Source organism: Mustela lutreola, chromosome 2 (assembly GCF_030435805.1).
Source record: "Mustela lutreola isolate mMusLut2 chromosome 2, mMusLut2.pri, whole genome shotgun sequence".
Taxonomy (NCBI): domain Eukaryota; kingdom Metazoa; phylum Chordata; class Mammalia; order Carnivora; family Mustelidae; genus Mustela; species Mustela lutreola.
This window is the reverse complement of record NC_081291.1, coordinates 80803164-80821455: the sequence shown is the minus strand read 5'-3', so window position 1 is coordinate 80821455 and position 18292 is coordinate 80803164. Positions and strand designations below refer to the sequence as shown.

Here is an 18292-nt window from a genome sequence, read left to right as displayed (position 1 = left end):
CCTACCCTAGGCACTGTGTCTAAGTGTTTTTAAGCATCAATTACTTGACATTAGGATGATGTTTGATAAATTACCCTTAGGGTAAAAATGTGAAGGTAAGTCAGAAAGAATTCAAGTAGGTCTGAAATAGAAAACGGAATGCTGGAGGTATCTGCTCTAGCCTGCAGAGATGGCCATGTTGTACATATGTCAAATTTTCTACAGTGGTGTTTCCTGTAGAAATGATTCTTAAAACGTAAGTATTTGTTTTTCTATATCCATACTGAGAACTACAGACCGTGTAAGGTGGCCAAGATGCTGTTGCTACAGGAACATTAACTTCACATTTTCTGAAGCTGGAGGGTTTGATTTTTTGGATCACCTGTAAGTTGACTACTCTATGTTTTTGATACGTGGACTTAACATTCATAGGTGACGAGTTAAAATCTCACAGCGTGGCAGAGTTCTGAGATTGTGATGACATTTTGAGTGGGATATCACACGGGTTTGACTCTACCTTGCCACAAGAATGTGCTCATCTGTGGCCCTAAACACAAAAACAGAGATGGTTAGCTAGAATGCCTGTCTTCTGAACTACTCAATTATGCAAAGCAACTTAAAATTTTCTTAAGACCTCTTGACCACTCTTCTCAGTCCCAGTAAATCTTTGTCTTTCGAAATAATTTTGATTGTTCATTCTCTAAAAAAAATCAATTTAAAAATGTTTAATTACACGTGTCCATCGTAAAACAACCCGGGTATTACAGAAAGGGCTGGAGGCTCCCTGGAAGACCCCCACCCTCACCCCAGTGCCTCCCCCAGAAGTGACCTCTGACATCAGCTTGGTGTGTTGCCCTCATATCCATTTACTGTGTACTTTCAGAACAGTATTTTTCAAATACTAGTTGAATCCTGAAAGCAGTTTAATGGGTCGTGACCAGCATTTTGATAAATGGAATGGAATGACATGGAACAGGATAGAAGAATTTCAGAGTGCATGCATACAGTAAGGGCCTGCTCAGTTGCGATATAAAATGTGTTTCTTATTGAAGGTCATTTCCAAAAGGGTTTGGAAGTTACTATTTTAGAAAGTCTATAGTATTACCTCATGCTTTCTTTCTTTATTTCTCTCTTTTTAATTAAATGGGGACACATCATAAGGTTGTGTTACAAATTTTTTTTTCTTCTTGACTCAGTCTGTCATGGACATTCTTTTTTATCAACACACACCATTCTAGGCCATTCTTTATAACCATCATTAAAGAGTGCTACATGTTCTGCACGTAGCAGTTACTTTAGCCACTTCTGTCTTAGAGGGAATTTAATTTGCTTTCAGTCTCTGATGATTATACATGATGCTGCTATGAGCACACAGGCACATGCCTCATTGTGTCTAAGGACAAAAGGTCCCTTCAGGGAGATAGGAGAAATCAAATAGTTGGGCCCTCAGATACACATATTTCTTATTTTAACAAATACATATTAAGTAGCTGAAACAATTTCCACTCTGACCGGAAGAGAATCCATTTTTCTACACCTTAATCAACGCTATGCATTATCTAACTTCTCAATTTTGCCCATCTGAATTTGTTTTATTTTGTGTTTACCTAACAGAGGCTATTGTACTTCTTCGGTGAATTTCCTGTTTCCGTCCCGTGCTGCTTATTTGCAGTGATTTGTAAGTGCTCTTTATGTAGTCTAAATACTAATGCTTTTATTGTATTTTGTATGTTAAGAGTATTTTTACTTAATTTGTTACTTCTTTTCAATTTAAAGGGTATATCCCATCCCTATCACCTAGACTAAAAGTAATTTTTAGTCTTAGAGACCACCAGGAAGTCTCTCAGATACCTACTGCTGCTGTAAAATGGCAAGACGGGATCCCAGGACCAGTTCAGCACTCCAGGGGTGCTCTGGCAGGATTACTGAGATGTGAGTAATCTCATGAGTTAGGACTGGAGGGGAAGAGGAACTCTGAGACTACGAATGATAGTTCTATATACTGGCTATACCATTTACAAACCCTCTTGATTTCCTGAACTACTTCAGCTCATCCTGGGTATGAGAACCATTAACCCCCCCTTCTACCTGATCAAATGCTCACAAAATTTTATATTTCCTTACATCAGAATGTATATTTATTTAGCCCTTAATAATTTTAGGAAAACAATAGTGATAAAAATTCACATATGTACTGTTTTTTTTTTAATTTTTATTGTTTATTTAAATATTGATAACTACCAAATTTGTAGCAAATGTTAGCCATACCATTCTGAGTTTTAAAGTGTTCTCTCTCAATAAATCTGTCAGATCGGCAAACTAAAAATACTACGTTTCCTAACTTTTCACAAAAAACATACAACACATAATTATGGTGATAATTTTGTCCTGAATATTTTTATTAAAATAATATTCTCTTAAAAAATATCACAGAGGCTGATTATATTCCAATGTCAGTCATTTATAGTATTCCTATGATTCATATGAAAACATGTAGTTCCTACTACAAAAGATAGACAATATTTGGTCCTATTAAAATTTAAATCAAACCTAAGTTTAAAATTGACTCAATTTTAAATTCCTTTTCTAGTTTTATTATAATAGTGACTTTAATTAGTGGATTTAATTTTAAAACTTAAGGAAACTTCAAAATTCCTTATAAAAGTTAATTTATTTAAAGGTATCAGAAATTTTTAAAAGTAATTATATTTGTTATCTTACTCTGGTGAGCATGAGCCTAAATAGCAATTTTTTTTCCCACCTCTCTAGGGTAAAAAGTAGGAGAACCTAAAGGAAGACCAGTGCTTTTTCAGCATGAACTTGGGGCAAACACGGGGATGGGTTTTACATATTCAGCTTCATCTAATCCTTGAAAACTTCTGAAGGGTAGCTGTTCTTGTCTCGTCTTACAGATAAAGAGAGTAAGATTAGATGGGGCACCTGGGTGACACAGTCGGTTGGTCTTCTAACTCTTGGTTTAGGTTCAGGTCATGATCTCAGGGTCATGAGATCAAACCCCACATGGAGCTCCATGTCCAGAGCAGAGGCTGTTTGGAATTCTCTCCCTCTGACCCTCCCCTTACTCATGTGCTCTCTCTCTAAAATAATAAATAAATCTTTAAAAAAATTTTTTTTTTTTTAAGGAAGGTTAAGGTTAAGGAAACTGTCCAGTGACATCACAGAGCAGGTGATGGCTGGACCATGAAATGAAGCAGGTCCTAAGATACTCACTGACTGAGTCTCAACAGGAGCTGAGGGGCTCCCACTTCTCTTCCTGACTCATCACTAATACAATTCCTCTGGTTACCTCCAATATAAAGTAATATTTATGCTCCTTCCCAGGCTTCAAATACTATTTCTCTTAAAAGGGTCACTATTTTTTTTAAAGATTTTATTTATTTATTTGACAGACAAAGATCACAAGGAGACAGAGAGGCAGGCGGGGGAGGGGGGGGAAGCAGGCTCCTGCTGAGCAGAGAGCCCGATGAGGGGTTCAATCCCAGGACCCTGGAATCATGATCTAAGCCGAAGGCAGAGGCTTTAACCCGCTGAGCCACCCAGGTGCCAAAAGGGTCACTATTTTTAACATGATGTTCTATCTAGGCCTTTGTACATTTAATGGATTAAATATTTTTGGAAAGCATCTACTAGTAGTAAACAGGAAGCATTAGGTCTTTGTAGTCTGTGTAGTATACTCTCTCTGCTTTTTTACTCACGGCACATTACAATAGACAAGTTAGGGGTTCTTTCCTGGTGCTTTGAGACTTGATTTTTGCTATATATCCAGTCTACAGAAACTACAATTCACAACACAAGCCCTGAAGCTGTTAATTACTACGATTTGAACAAAATATGGATTACACTTCAAGTTTGTAACCAAGTTGACCAAGATATAATATAGACTCCTATTTTTCTGAATTCTCTCTGCTGAGAGTCAGGAAATTCTGAACAACTGCAGAAGAGAACATTTTGGATTCTGAAGAAGCAAGGAATAATTTTACTCTATGGATGGGGCCAAAGCATATATTGGCTTCTCTGTATTTGACCAAACGCCCTGTTGAAAGACAATGCAACCCTTTAAATTTTAGTAGAGTAAATCAGATTTACTCTCACCTTTTTCCTTAGCTTCTGTAAAATGAAATAAAGTAACTGAATAATAGTTCAAAACTACAAATGTTCAACAATCTACATCTACGGCCAACAGCGTAGAAGGCACCAGAAGTACAACAAAGGATACTGCACCTAAAAAGGTTCATGAAAAATTCACCCAGATAACCAGAAGATGGGGGATAGAGAGTTAACAAGTGAGAAGACCAGGGAGAATTGGTAAGCCTTCAATAAGCAGAAGCATAGGACATGGATTTGGTGTGAGGGAAGGTATACATGAGTGGCAGGTTCTGAGCAGAAGGAACGGTTTTCAGCAAAAGCAGGAGTCAACTAAGTGAAGGCGTCAGCAAGCTGTCTAATTTATCTAGTGTGCTATATAATAAAAAGGTACAGTACTGAGTATAGCTAAAGAGGTAGTCAGGCACTGTATACGATGGTGAGGAGCCATAAGGGTGACTGTGTTTCAGGAAAGGCCGTCTCATAAGAAGCAGCCCAGAGCCAAAGTCAGAAGACCTTTGGAATAGCATGATGGTGGCCATCTGACCATGGGGAACAGAAGCCAAGAACACTGCTGAAGACTGGATTCCAGTCACTGGGAGAAGGACATCCCATGGAAAGTGAGAGGGAAGTGACAGAGAGGATGATGACTAGTGGGCTTGGAAATGGAATCCTTCTCAAGACTGACCAGCACTTCCACAAGCAGGTAGGAATTATTAGGAAGAGACTTGACAGTATGCACCTAGTCACCCCCCTTCGCCTCCAGCCCGCCCCACTTCCTCCTACTTCCCCTGGCAGTATTTTCCACAAGATGGCAGGAAGCTCCATCAAAGTCTCAGCTTCTTTTTACTCACTGGGTGATCAGAATTTTTCATCCCCTTTCACTGGAATCTTCAGAAACAAGCTGTTTAAAGGCCAAAAAAGCAAGGCTGCATTGAAGACCTTCCTTCTTGAATTCTGGCTTAATCACCTTTATAATACGCATCTCACATCCTGTTCATGTTTAATTTGTTCATGTGTGAGGATTAGGGTTTTCCTCACTTCTAAACGTGCAACCTCTTTAGTTACTTTTTCAAGCTATAAAATATAATCTCGGGATGTCTAAGGTCGAAGTTCCTAGAAGTGATTATATAATACCCAAGGCGGATGTGGTGTAGAGAATTTACTGCTACATCATTTTCTACACTTACTTTTGACTTCAGAAGCCTCCTATTGTCAAGCAGTGGAGTGTGAGGCTAGCATTGCCCAAGATGGGGTAGCAGAGAGGAACCAAAGAACAGTGAGAGTACATTTCTGGGCTTTAAAAAGCAATAGTCTAAGAAGAAGGCAAGAGAGATTCAAAAGAATTGTTGCCAAGCAACCTTTCCCTCAAGAGTGGTAGGGCTGTGGGCTCAGGTCCCGTAGGGAACGCTGAGAACCCTAGTCATGAGATGTTCCCTGCACCACAGCAGGGGGTAGGGTGGGATAGGAGATATAGCTTTCCAGGGTGTCAGAGACAGAGGGCCTGCTGAGTTCTGAAGTTTCCAGGCCCAGAGAAGTGGAGAAGAACCAGTGAACCCTCCCAGGCCCCTGAGATGGTGAACTGCCAGAATGAGAGAGTGTGCCCTATAGAGGTCTTGCTTTCATTCATGGCCACGGATGAAACCGTGTGGACTGGGAACTGGAAATCAGGCACGGTCGTGCCACTACATTCTTTGGATGTCAATGTGGAAGGATAAGCATACTCAGTAGTCAGATCAAATACCAGCACAGGCTGTCTCAAAACCCCAGTACCACAAGGCCAAAAATGCCACTCAGAGAACAGAGAGAAGAGCAAGCCTCAGCTTGTCTAATTTTAAGCTGACAAAGAAATCACTAACACACTGAAATTTACCTATTAGGTAATTGACCCAGTGTTCTGATATGTGGAATGGGGTTCCATATAAAAATTAAGTTTAGCGTTGGGAAAATATAAAAAGTTAGATTTTTGGTATTCAATCTGTGGCCTAAAAATAGCATATGCATTTGGTGTAGTCCATTCAGCCTGACTCTTCTCCACTGACTTAGTTATTTCTTTTACTATGCTACAATGACTATGCAAGTCATGTTTGCTCCCTTTAGTCTTCCTAGAGGGAATATTTTTTTTAAAAAGTCAACTCTATTGATGTAACCCAGAATTCTCAAGAAGAAAATATTGTGGTGCAAAAACACACTATGTTCAGCACTGTGGATACAAAACTAATCAATCAAACTAAAGAACAAAACAAAACAACACTAAAAGAAAAGATGGCACACCAAGCCCCATTCAATTACCTGAACAAGAAGAATTTATCCCAGTCATGGAGAATAGGAAAAATTATTATTGTATGAATCTCAGACAATATGCTAGAGCATTTTCTAATAATTCCATTTGATCCCAGTCTAATGCTACTGGGTAATGTCCCAGTATACCTAACCAATAATTCACACCAATAAAGGTACAAGCAGTTTACATCCTATTGTATGTATTGATGTATTGGTATGCAGAAATTGATGTATTGATGTATTGATATGACTGCAGAAATTGATGTATTGGTATGATGTATTGGTATGACTTGCAGAAACTGATGTATTGGTATGACTTTACACACTGATCAATAAGTTAACTACAAAAATATATAGTTTTATTTCACCAGTCTTATGCTCAATTAACAATGTTATTTCAGCTTTTCTTTCTTGACTATACAAATCCTTGTTCTTCAAATGCTCTTGGAACTAGCTCTTTTATTCTCCATCTAGTTCTATCAATAATGGGTTAAATAAAACTAGGACACTTGCTAAAGAATAACTTAAAGAAGAATTGTGCTTTTGCATTCCGATACAGTAGAAAACAAGAAATAGTTGTACAATTTTTTTAAAAAATTAACACACTCTCTAAAATATCCCAAATAATCTATAGAATCCACAGTGAGGAATGTCAGTTAAGAATGGGTGAGGTCTGGGGCACCTGGGTGGCTCAGTCAGTTAAGAATCTGCCTTCAGGGGGCGCCTGGGTGGCTTAGTGGGTTAAGCCTCTGCCTTCAGCCCAGGTCATGATCTCAGGGTCCTGGGATTGAGCCACACATCGGGCTCTCTGCTCAGCAGGGAGCCTGCTTCCCCCCTGCCCTGCCTGCCTCTCTGCCTACTTGTGATTCTCTCTCTCTCTCTGTCAAATAAAAAAATAAAATCTTTAAAAAAAAAAAAAAAAAAAAAGAGTCTGCCTTCAGGATTCCAGGACAGGGAGATCGAGCCCCACATAGGGCTCCCTCTAAATGGGGAGTCTGCTTTTCACTCTCCCTTTCCTTCTGCCCTTCCCCTTGCATGTGCTTTCTCTTTCTTTAATAAATAAATAAAATATATTTTAAAAAGGTGGAGGGCACCTGGGTGGCTCACTTGGTTAAGCGGCTGCCTTCAGCTTAGCTCACGATCTCAAGAGTCATGAGCTCGAGTCCCGCTTCAGGCTCTGTGCCCAGTGGGGAGTCTACTTCTCACTTTCCTCTGCCCTGCTTGTGCTCTCTCTTCTCTCAGTCTATCTCTCTCTCTCAAATAAATAAATAAATAAATAAAATCTTAAAAAAAAAATAAGGTGGGTTCTATGGGACACCTAGGTGGCTCAGTTGGTTAAACGGCCAACTCTTGATTTCAGCTCAGGTCATGATCTCAGGGTCCTAGGACTGAGCCCTGCATTAGGCTCTGTGCTCAGTGGGGAGTCTGCTTCAGGATTGTCTGCCTCCCTCTGCCCCCACACTTGTGTGCACACTCATTCTCTCTCTCTCAAATTAATTAATTCATTAATTAAGAAGAATAGTGAGGTCTCAGCTATATGAGAGGGCAGGTGGTTGGTTAGCTAGAAGAAAGAGGTCTCTTGCCTCTTTCTTATTAATATTGACTCACCTGTCACTGTACTCAATATTCAAAGTACCATATGTAAATAATTCAGAGGGGATTGTAAGCACTCTGAAACTGTTTTTAAGTTCTATTAAAAAGCATTAGTAATAATAGTCTGGAATTTGAGAGCCTTGTCTTTCTCCATTGACTCAATTATTTTGTACATTGCTACAATCTATCCCAGCCACACCGACCTCCTTTATTCCTACTGAATGGTGTTGTAGCTTTCTTCCTCTCCTTCTACTTAGCCTTGCCCCCAGGACAAAAACTCCCAAGGCAGGGTTGTGGGCTGCCATTCAATAGCTGATCTGCAATTTGCAAATTTTGGTCTTGGATTGGAATCTTCAGTAACGTCCATGAGACTGAGTATCTCTTTGGAGAGAACTTGAAAAAAATCTACATCTCCAGGCAGCATTCACCTGGGACCTATCTCCTTTGGCAGGAAGAATTAGGAAGGAAATCACCACTGGTAAAAGAAATTTATTGCCTCCCACCGCTTCCCCAATCTTAAATCTAACATTAAAAGTATCATTTTTCCCCATTCTTTAAGTCATCATAAGATGACTTATGCAAGTTGCTCTCAGTAGCAAGGATGAACAACAGTTTATATTGTGGTAATATGCATCGGTTACTCGATAAGTAGTTTTCAGGGGCCTGACCTCAGAGAAAGTACCCAAGATATATTTAAACTTATAATTTGGTTGGGAACTCTAACCAATATATCCAAATCCCAACAACAATATATAAAAGTATATAATTATATGTCAAATTGCATGGTATAGACAAGCATTATAAGAAATTCTATTAAAATCTGGGGAGCACTTTTTTATATGCTAAAAGAATGGCCATGAAATAAAACAAGAGAAGGCATGTACTCCAAACCACTTTGGTAATTGCAAAATTTAGCATTAATTACTGTATATCCATAACTAACTTGAAAGTGAGCTACTGAAGGTTGCTAATGACAAGGGCAGGAATATTAAGCTATGCTCTCTGGAATACTTGGATGAAACACTGACTACTTTATTTAGATCTGACCTTTATGAACAAAAGACAAGTATAAAAATAGCTTCTCAGTCATCTAGTAAGAAAGCATAATTAAGAGCCCAGAAATCATGAAGTGACAATTCCTATTCAAAATGCAGAGCATAAGAATTCTCATATATCAGCGCAGTGCCTGGCTCTTCACTGTTGTGAAATGGAAAAGTGAGCAAGGGAGAGGAAATGTCAGTGTTAATCTAGTCAAATTAGGCCATATTCTTAGTTGACATTACATTTGCACTTGAAACTTGGGCTTCCGAAAATTTACATTTGACCCATGTTAATGGCAACCACATTATTAAAATGTACTCAATGTACTTGACAAAGGATAAAATCCTCATAAAATGTTTTGGTATGATTTAGTTTTCACAAATATATGACACCATGTCCCCTACCTCAAGAGGAAAGACCTGTTTCTTTTTCAGACACAACACACCACATGCTTCCCCCATTCAAAATATCTAGTTGTTAGACTGACACACAACAGAACCAACCAATTATTTTTTTAAAGAACTGAGTCTCGTAAAGCAGGGGGCACTTAATACAGCATAATCTTGCATTTTAATTAGAATAGATATAAAACTTTTCCAATTTTCTTTTCTATTGATTATATTAAGGAGTAGGTTAGTATAAAACAAGTATATCAACACCATTTCTCAAACAGTAACTAATGTTCCTTCATAACAAAGTAAACAGACCTCAGGATAAGCAGATAACAATATCTAGCTAGAATTTAATACTTTTTTTGCTTATACTTCATTTATTTTTATAATTGCCATCTATTTTTGGTAAGTCATTCTATACTGGTTTTGCATTTGTAGCAAGAATATAAACTCTCCCTTAACTAAATTTAAGTTGAGAAAGTGAGTCAAATTAAGAAACCTATATTAGGAAAAGAATAGTACAGATGATACTCTGATATGGTCAAATTTGTGTACTTAGGTAATCCATCAGTGACTAAAGTTAGAGAAATGCAACTAAAATACTTAACATGTTAAAAATGTTTGTTCGTTCATTCAATCCATGTTAATTAGTGTCAATATTTTCGTCCATGCAAGATAGAAATTCTTAAGTTTCCATTTCTGACGGCAAAGAACTGCATGTATCTGTATATGTATATATCATATGTGTAAAATATGTATAAAATAAATTCTTTACCCAATCTTGTTAGTATTAAAAGACAGAACAGGAAGACTTTAGTAGTGCTAACTTGAAATGGTTCCATAGTTATTCGTTCTACAGGAGTTTGTATCACCACAATATGAAGCTAGAAGTTCACTTTAGGACGACCAGAGAGACAAAATTATATTATAAGAGAGCCACTTGGTACTCTAAAATCACAGCTCTCACCATTTTTTCGGCCGGAGCATATGGAAAATGATGTTTACATTCTAGATATGGTCCTAGGAGCACACCCAGGTTTTGACAAAATTCTTCCCTCCCTGACAGTTTTTTCTGGAACATTTAGACGATACAAGGCTGGGGCTGTTGGTTATATACAATGTTCCTTTCATCCAAGCATGTTCTTATCTACCCAAAAAGGCTAAATCAAATGTTAAATAAATGAAAATACATTAATATAGACTGCTTGTGAAAAAATAAAAAGAAAAAGAAAAGAAAAGCTAATCATCCACACATTTCATGCTTTACTTATTTTGAGTAACTAATATTCAAGATATAACTTACAACTGCCCAAACCAATAGTGTCTCATGACACCTTGATCCAAACATGCTTCCCTATTGTTGGAGGGCTCTATTAATGTCACCTCTTCATTTTCTTAGGCTAGAGACAATGGGGGTAACAACTGGAATGGAGCATCATTTGCAGACGTGATAAGTCACGTCACTGTCAATAACTCAACACTTTAAAAAGTATGACTTCTCTATTAAGCAGAAAAGTAATTTTGCATTAAGATGGAGAAAAATCAAGAGTTCTTTTACTTAAAGTTAGAATAACCCATAGATACCAACCCAGATGCTTTCATATGCACTAATGTGTCTATAACATTAGTAGAAACAGAGTTTTGTGTGGGTGAACTTTAGCATTCGCTGACAACACTATAGTATATATTCTACAATATCTGTCAGTATACTTTATGATGGTCTAACACACTCTAAGAAATACAATATATTACATGCAAACTGTGCTATCATGCAGTTAGTTTGTTTAAAGGTCAAGAGATCTGACCAATTTCATGGATATAAAATAAGTCTTAAACTGGGCCAATTCAACATGCCCTTTCAGAAACAGAATTCCTATTATGAGTCACAGCAGAACTGTGAATTGCTTACATAAATACATTTTTCTGCTTTGTTATTATAAAATCAATCAACAACAATTTTAGCTTCATGATTATGTTATGTATAAACTTACCTTATGCCAAACAGCATGGTCAGCATGATAGCTATGGACATCTTAATAACAAAACCATCTTTTTTTGCATCTATGCTGATGGTGTAAATGGCCCCAGACTGTCAATAACTCTTCCAAAGCAAATTTAATAAAAGTGAAGACATGGACTAATGTTACAGTAAATCAATTCACATCGCTTATGTTCACCATAGGTGTTAACTCTACAAAAGAATGTGAATTAAGGAAGCCAAAATGAAAACAGCAATGAGCAATATTCCAAATTAATCAAACAGTAAAGTAGAACTTTATACTAAAGAGGCACATATTCATACGTATGTTAAAAGTATGATCACCATATGTTTTCCCTGAATTGTCCAGGTTTAGCTAACAGTTTAACTATTACTATTGAACTTTGGTCTTCTTTAATAGAAATTTGAAACATCAACTAACACACTCTGTTTTCCCCCAAACCATTACTTTTATGTTTTAAGAATCTCTAATTTCTAAATTATTAGAAAAACAATGTTATATAATATTGTTTTAATCAAATACAAATAGAAGTAACCAAAAAAGACTAGCTATGTCAGAATAAAGGAAATAAAGATAAACTTCACTCCCTTATATCATATAGGTGTAGAGTTTCTAGAAATGTGAATGTAGGGTGCCTGGGTGGCTCAGTTGGTTAAGCATCCAACTCTTGATTTTGGCTCATGCCATGATCTCAGAGTCATGCGACTGAACCCCGCATCGTGCCCTATGCCAGGTGTGGAGCCTGCTTAAGAATCCATCCCCCCTCTGATCCTCCCCACCCTTTTCTCTCTTTCTCTCTCTAAAAAAAAAAATAAAGAAAAGAAATATGAATGTAAAACAACTATTATTTTTGTTCATAGGTATACATTTTAAGCACAAATAATTGAACTGGTTAACATCTCCACCAAAACAAAAATGTAAACTTTAGAAAAATAGCCTATATTATTTCAATCAAATTAAGTGAACACAGAAAGCATCTTGATACTATTAAATTGCCAAACTAATAATCGTGGACGAACAAAATGAAATTCTCCTGCCGTTTGTATTAAAATTACCTCCCAAGAATCATTCAGGCATTTCAGGCCCAACTATAATTCTGTATTCACCCATTGTGGGCTTGACATAAACTTGATCTAATAAGTACTACCATGATCTTTGAGATTGCGAAGAATCACAGCGGGAAGGCTATGGGACTGCCACCCCGTCACTAACTCGGCCTCTATCTCCTTAACGTGGGCCCTGAGCATGAGGGGTGGTACTTTCAGAAGCAGGTCAAGAGGCAGCAAAGCTGAAGAAATAAAAGGGGGAAAGATATGAAACTGTAACATAAATCACACTGAATATCAGGGAGGCATGCACAAATTTGTTACTGCTAACATGAAATTACCTGGTCTTGGTCTGGATCCTAATCCACCAGTGAAGTCCCTGAAAACAGAATTAGGGGCTATTAGAAGGGTTTATTCGACTTGGACTTGGTCAACACTGACTGAAAGTCTATACCTTACCATGGTTTATAATACAAAAATAAAAAAAGATTATTTTCCTTCAAGATGCTCTCAGAAGCTTAATAAAGAGGAAAATAAGCCCATTCAAACCCTAGCAGACCTCACATTCTACTGGCACATCGAAGAACCCTGTCTCATCACAGTGATTTATAAGCTCTAAGAATAACTAAGAACCTACATCTTAGTGTCTTAGATAATCTTCTTATACTTAAAATCAAAATGATAAAGTTACATTAAAATAACTACTTGGATAGCTCAGTCAGTTAAGCATCTGACTCTTGATTTTAGCTCAGTTCATGACCCTGGGTCATGAGATTGAGCCCCAAATCAGGCCTCTTGCTCAGCAGGGAGTCTGCCAGAAATTCTTTCTCTCCCTCTGCCCTTCTGCCTCACTTCTGGGCATGCCCTCTCTCTTTTTAAAATAAATTAAATCTGTAAAAAATACAAGTGTTTATAATTTCACATGTGGTATTTTTTAATGCTTTGATCCTGTTGTCTTAAAAAAGAAATTTTAACTATTCCTATGAAATAAGATGACTTTTGCATTTAAGAGGATTATATTTTTCCTTGTTTTCAGTGTTATTAACATCGCTCGTTTGCCTTGCCCTGAAATTCAAGACTTCCTGATCATCTTGCATTTTTGGTCTAGTGCCACCCCCTGGAGGTGGCCTTAGAGACCACCAGGGACAGCCATAAATAACCTTTGACCTTGTTTTTTCTGCTGATATCTACAGCTAATTTATTAATAGTTATTTTGGAATGGAATAAGAAACATCTGTGCCCTGACAAGTTATAAGAACTATACCAAATTTAATGTAACAAAATGTAATGCAAAATTTAAGCCCAACGAAAACATACTGAACATCTACTACATTCAAGGCACATGATAGGTATCTGCTGAGTAGGAATGGAGGGAGGGATTTAAATACAAATAAACATGGCTAGTAAATCTCTTACCCCAACATTTTCATTATAAGCACAGAAATCTTGATATATAAATGTAACACATACCTAAATTATGAAGCAAAACAAAATTGGCTCTCATTTACCCTCCTCCCAGCTGGAGTACAGGAATAATACCAAAGCCGATTGTAAGTTCCTTCCTTTTTCCTTTTTCCTTCTTCACTCCTCCTAACTCCCACCAAGCCAGCCCTCTCCTGATCCCACGATTGTCTCTGTCCCTTTCTCAGCACAAGTTCTTAAGTCAGTGAAAAGTCAATAGAAACTTGCCAGCCTTACACAGTTAATAACTCTCCCTAGTTCTGGGATAAGGGCATGTTTAAAGAAAGAAAATGGATAAGCCCTGCCCTCAGAAAGGTCAAAGAGGGGCATAATCTCAGTAGTATCCAAATATGGGCAGGGTGCTTCTAGGCTGAGCTGAGGAGCAGAATATCATTGGACATATGGTATATCACAGCATGCACGAGTAACCCTGTGCCATAGCCTTCTAGACAGGTCTACCACTGTCCAACAGAAATGCCATGCAAATCACAAATAAAAGTTTAAGTTTTCTGGTAGCCACATTTTCAAAAAGTAGAAATAAAAAGGAGATGTTAATTTTAAGAATATATCCTATTTAACCAAATTTATCTAAAATACTATTTTAGCAGGCACTAACTATAAAAATCTAATGAGATATCTGACATTAAAATGAATATTAAAATAAAATTTTAAAATTTCATTCCTCAGTCACACTAGCTACATTTCAACTGCTCAAGATCCACATGTGGCCATCGGCCTCCATATTCAACAATGCATGCCAGACTCTTCTTTGGAAGGTCTTGTCATTGTCTTCACAAACATTATGCCTGAGGCTAATACCCATGGCCTGTAGCTGCTAAGCCAGCAATACCTCTTAGACAATCTTAAATGGTAAAGAAAATGTAACTTGTGGAGATCTTTTATTCCTAAGGTTATGGGTACTTCTGATAGCTGATAACCACTCACATGCCGAGCTAAGTAGATGACTATTCCAGTTGTCCTGAAGAATCCAAAGCTTCAAACATTTGTACGTATTAAAAAATGGGCCAGTGATATATGTGAAACAGACTATCCTGACATTGCCAAGTTGCTGCCAACTTTGTTACTCCTTAATATAACGCTAAACTCCTGCATAATGAACTTTAGGGGATCTTTAGAATAACCACCACACATTCATTAAAACAATATTTATTAAGGGCCCACTATGTGTAGAAACTGTGCCAGGCAATACAGAAGGAATGGTGAAAAGAAATAGTCCCTCATCTTGAAACTCACAAGCTTGCAGGGGTATAGCAGGAAAACTGTTAATTTCTCTGGAAATTATATCATGGATCACAAGAAAGATTAGTCATCTGAAATTTTCAAATAGAACAGACTCATTGTAGCCAGAAGTGACAAACATTTAACTATAGGATTGTTAGGTCCACAGATGGGCGAAAGATTGAAATTATGCAGAGCCTGAGGGAAGTCTGCCTCTAGACTGAATCGGATTGAATGTTTATGTCCAACAGAACATTATGGCTGCAGAGGATGGTTTCCCTTGATAGTGTAAGTTGGAAAACAGACAAAAATGATTTAACACAAAGAGAACATTCCAGAAATGTTCTTTTCTGGTGAAAAGGCTTAATATAATGAAGCTTGTGTCCTCTGAAACTTTTGAAATGGGAATTGACTAATAGGACTTCAGGCTGATGAAACAGAATTTCAGAGAAACGGAAGGTTACAAAGGATTCTGAAAGGTCATCCCTTCCAACTCTCTTCAGATCTGGGGTAACTTCATCCAGAATTTATAAGCCAAAGCAGAAACTGAAGCACTGGTTTGGAATATTAGCCCACAACTTCCACCCCAAAGCAATAACGGGTAAAGTGGAGATTGAAGGTATTAACTTTGAAATTTCTTAAATCCACTTCTCACTGAATGGCTTCGAGTGCAGGGTAAATTACTTGGATAATTACTGTGTCAGGGGAGTCTTAGCCATGAAGGAGATAGAGTTCTAGAATTTTCATTTTGTAAAATCCTTCTGAATATACTTCTGGACCAAGGGAGGTGCATTACATTACTTAATTCAATTGTGAAAAGTAGTTAGTACTAGCTGATGTTGATAAAAGGAGAAATATTTAACATTTCAAAATGAGAAAGGTGACTTACAGTATTAAGATAATGCCTTCTGAGGCTACTGTAATCATACCATCTGAACTAACTAGCACTTTACTGCTTAGAAGTCTCTTTCAGGTAGCAACACTCATAATGTGTGGAAAAACACCGGCATTATGTGGGGTTCTCTTGTCCCCTATCTGTGAAGTTAACAGCAGTGATGTCACTACCGGAAAGGAGAACAGCGCCCCTGAGGCTCTCCTCTCCTACTCCAAGAACTCCTAGAAGCAAACAAGCAATTAGCCACAAAAGTTTAGAACTAGCACAGAAAAGGAATAAAGTGGTCTTATTGATAATTCATTGTTTCTGTAAGACAGCTTGATAGGCTAGGTTGATTCTGGCAAGTAGTGATCAAACAGTATTTATTTAAGTAAAACTGGATATGGATTATGAAAAGGGGGAGTAGAGAATACCCACAAGTCAAAATAAGCAAGACTTCAGCTAAAAGGAGGCAAGACCAATAGGCCCTGAGGTTACACTAGGTCTTTCTAGTCACATATATAATGCTGGATGGTCTAAAATGTCCAGTTGTCTTGGATGTAACTCCAAGACTAGAGTCAATTCACATGCTTGAATATGATTATGCATACCCTGATTTATCAAAGAAGTTGCGAGCCACAGGCATCTCCCAAACCGCAAACATTCGATGTCTCAGACCAACCTGCCAATGATACCCTGTTGCCTTGGCAACAGAATGCAAGCAGGCATGGAGAAATCTTGTTGCCTAAGCAACAGAATCTTAAAAGGCAGGGGGGGTGCTTACGGCAAAGGCTCCTAGGTTCTAGTCTGTAAGTGGGATTTTAGTCCTCTTCTAATGAAAGGTATAGAATATATGGTAAGATAACAGTCATTCATCTGTTAATTAACGAGTATTTGTGGTCCGGCACCTGTGTGCAATACATTGCATTCTGAGAAATGCAAAGACGGCCCAGGCATTGCCTCGTATGTGACAGTATGCAATAATAAATATTAATTGAATAAATGAATGAATATTCTTAAGAAAGGCATAATACAATGGCCAAAGCTTACTAGGAGTGAATGCACGTAATAGTTCAATAGGTTGAAGCCCGTGTGTGCATTATCAAGTTCCACTATACAGGATAATTTATTTGTAAATTGAAATAAAATGTTATATTTCATCGGTGAGAACTATCTACCTATGTACTGACACTTTAAAATCCAGATAAGAAACTGATGAAAGTCAAACCCATTCTTAATTCTTTCCTAACAAGTAGTAATGGAGGCAAAATTTAGATTATTTAAGTTAGAAATTTCAAATAGATTAATGTTAGAAATTTCAAAGGCAGTCTTAATTATTGATTTTGGGTTTTTTTTTCCTTGACACAGACATTAATTAAACAAGCTCTGACTAACTCTGTCAGTGTTCAAAAAATATCAAATAAACAGTAATAATAAAGATATTTATTTAATATGATTACTTCAAAAGAGAGATTTTGTGACAGATGGCTATGAAAAGTAAATTCTACTTTCTTACTCCTTATGATTTCAGAGATGTACACATCAAAATAAAAGATGATTTCCACAAATACTATCATGCACTTCAACCTTTCTCAATGTGTGAGTAGGGTTCAAATCTCTAAAACTGGGATTGTAAAAATGGTATACAACCACTCTGGACAACAGTTTGGCAGTTTTTTAAAAAGTTCAGCATACACCTACCATATGTTCCAGTAATTTCACTTCTAGGTATTTACCCAAGATTTTTACTTTTTTATTGACTTTTTTAAAAATTTATTCATCTGAGAGAGAGAGAACATGAGCAGGAGGGGAAGAAGGAGAGGGAGAGAGAGAATCTCAAGCAGACTCCACACTGAATGTAGAGCCAGATGCAGGTCTCTATCTCAGGACCCTGAGATCATGACCTGAGCCAAAATCAAGAATCAGATGCTTAACCCACTGAGCCCCAAACAGGCTCCCCAATGCAAGATTTTTAAAAGTATGTATCCATACAAAAACACAAATGTTCGTCACAGCTTTATCTGTTATAACCAAGTACTGGCACTCTAATGTCCATTAACAGATGAATAGAAAACAAACCATGATAAATCCATACAATGGACTACTACTTCAAAATAAAAAGGAATGAACTATTGATACACTATGAAAACTGGAGGGACAGATCTCCAAATAATCATGCTGCCTAAAAGAAGCCAGACAAATAAGAGTATGTACTATATAATTCCATTTAGATGAAATTCTAAAATGCTGACTAATCTAGAGTGCAACGAGCAGACTAAT

At 37.4% G+C, this 18292-nt stretch overlaps 1 protein-coding gene across 9 annotated transcripts in view; it reads right to left on the bottom strand.

Annotated features, from left to right (window-relative positions):
- The window catches only part of NEK10 (NIMA related kinase 10), a 245500-nt gene that overhangs the window by 35178 nt on the left and 192030 nt on the right, over positions 1 to 18292 (bottom strand). For 4 of the 9 annotated variants that reach the window (XM_059162436.1, XM_059162431.1, XM_059162437.1 and 1 more), the window contains 3 exons: positions 12780 to 12817; positions 12540 to 12680; positions 497 to 526 (listed from right to left, as the gene is read on the bottom strand). In XM_059162436.1, the coding sequence (XP_059018419.1) occupies positions 497 to 526; positions 12540 to 12680; positions 12780 to 12817 (209 nt within the window). Of the gene's footprint in view, positions 1 to 277; positions 527 to 12447; positions 12681 to 12779; positions 12818 to 18292 lie in introns of all 9 variants that reach the window. The other 5 variants (XR_009350869.1, XR_009350870.1, XM_059162432.1 and 2 more) reach the window with 5 other exon arrangements.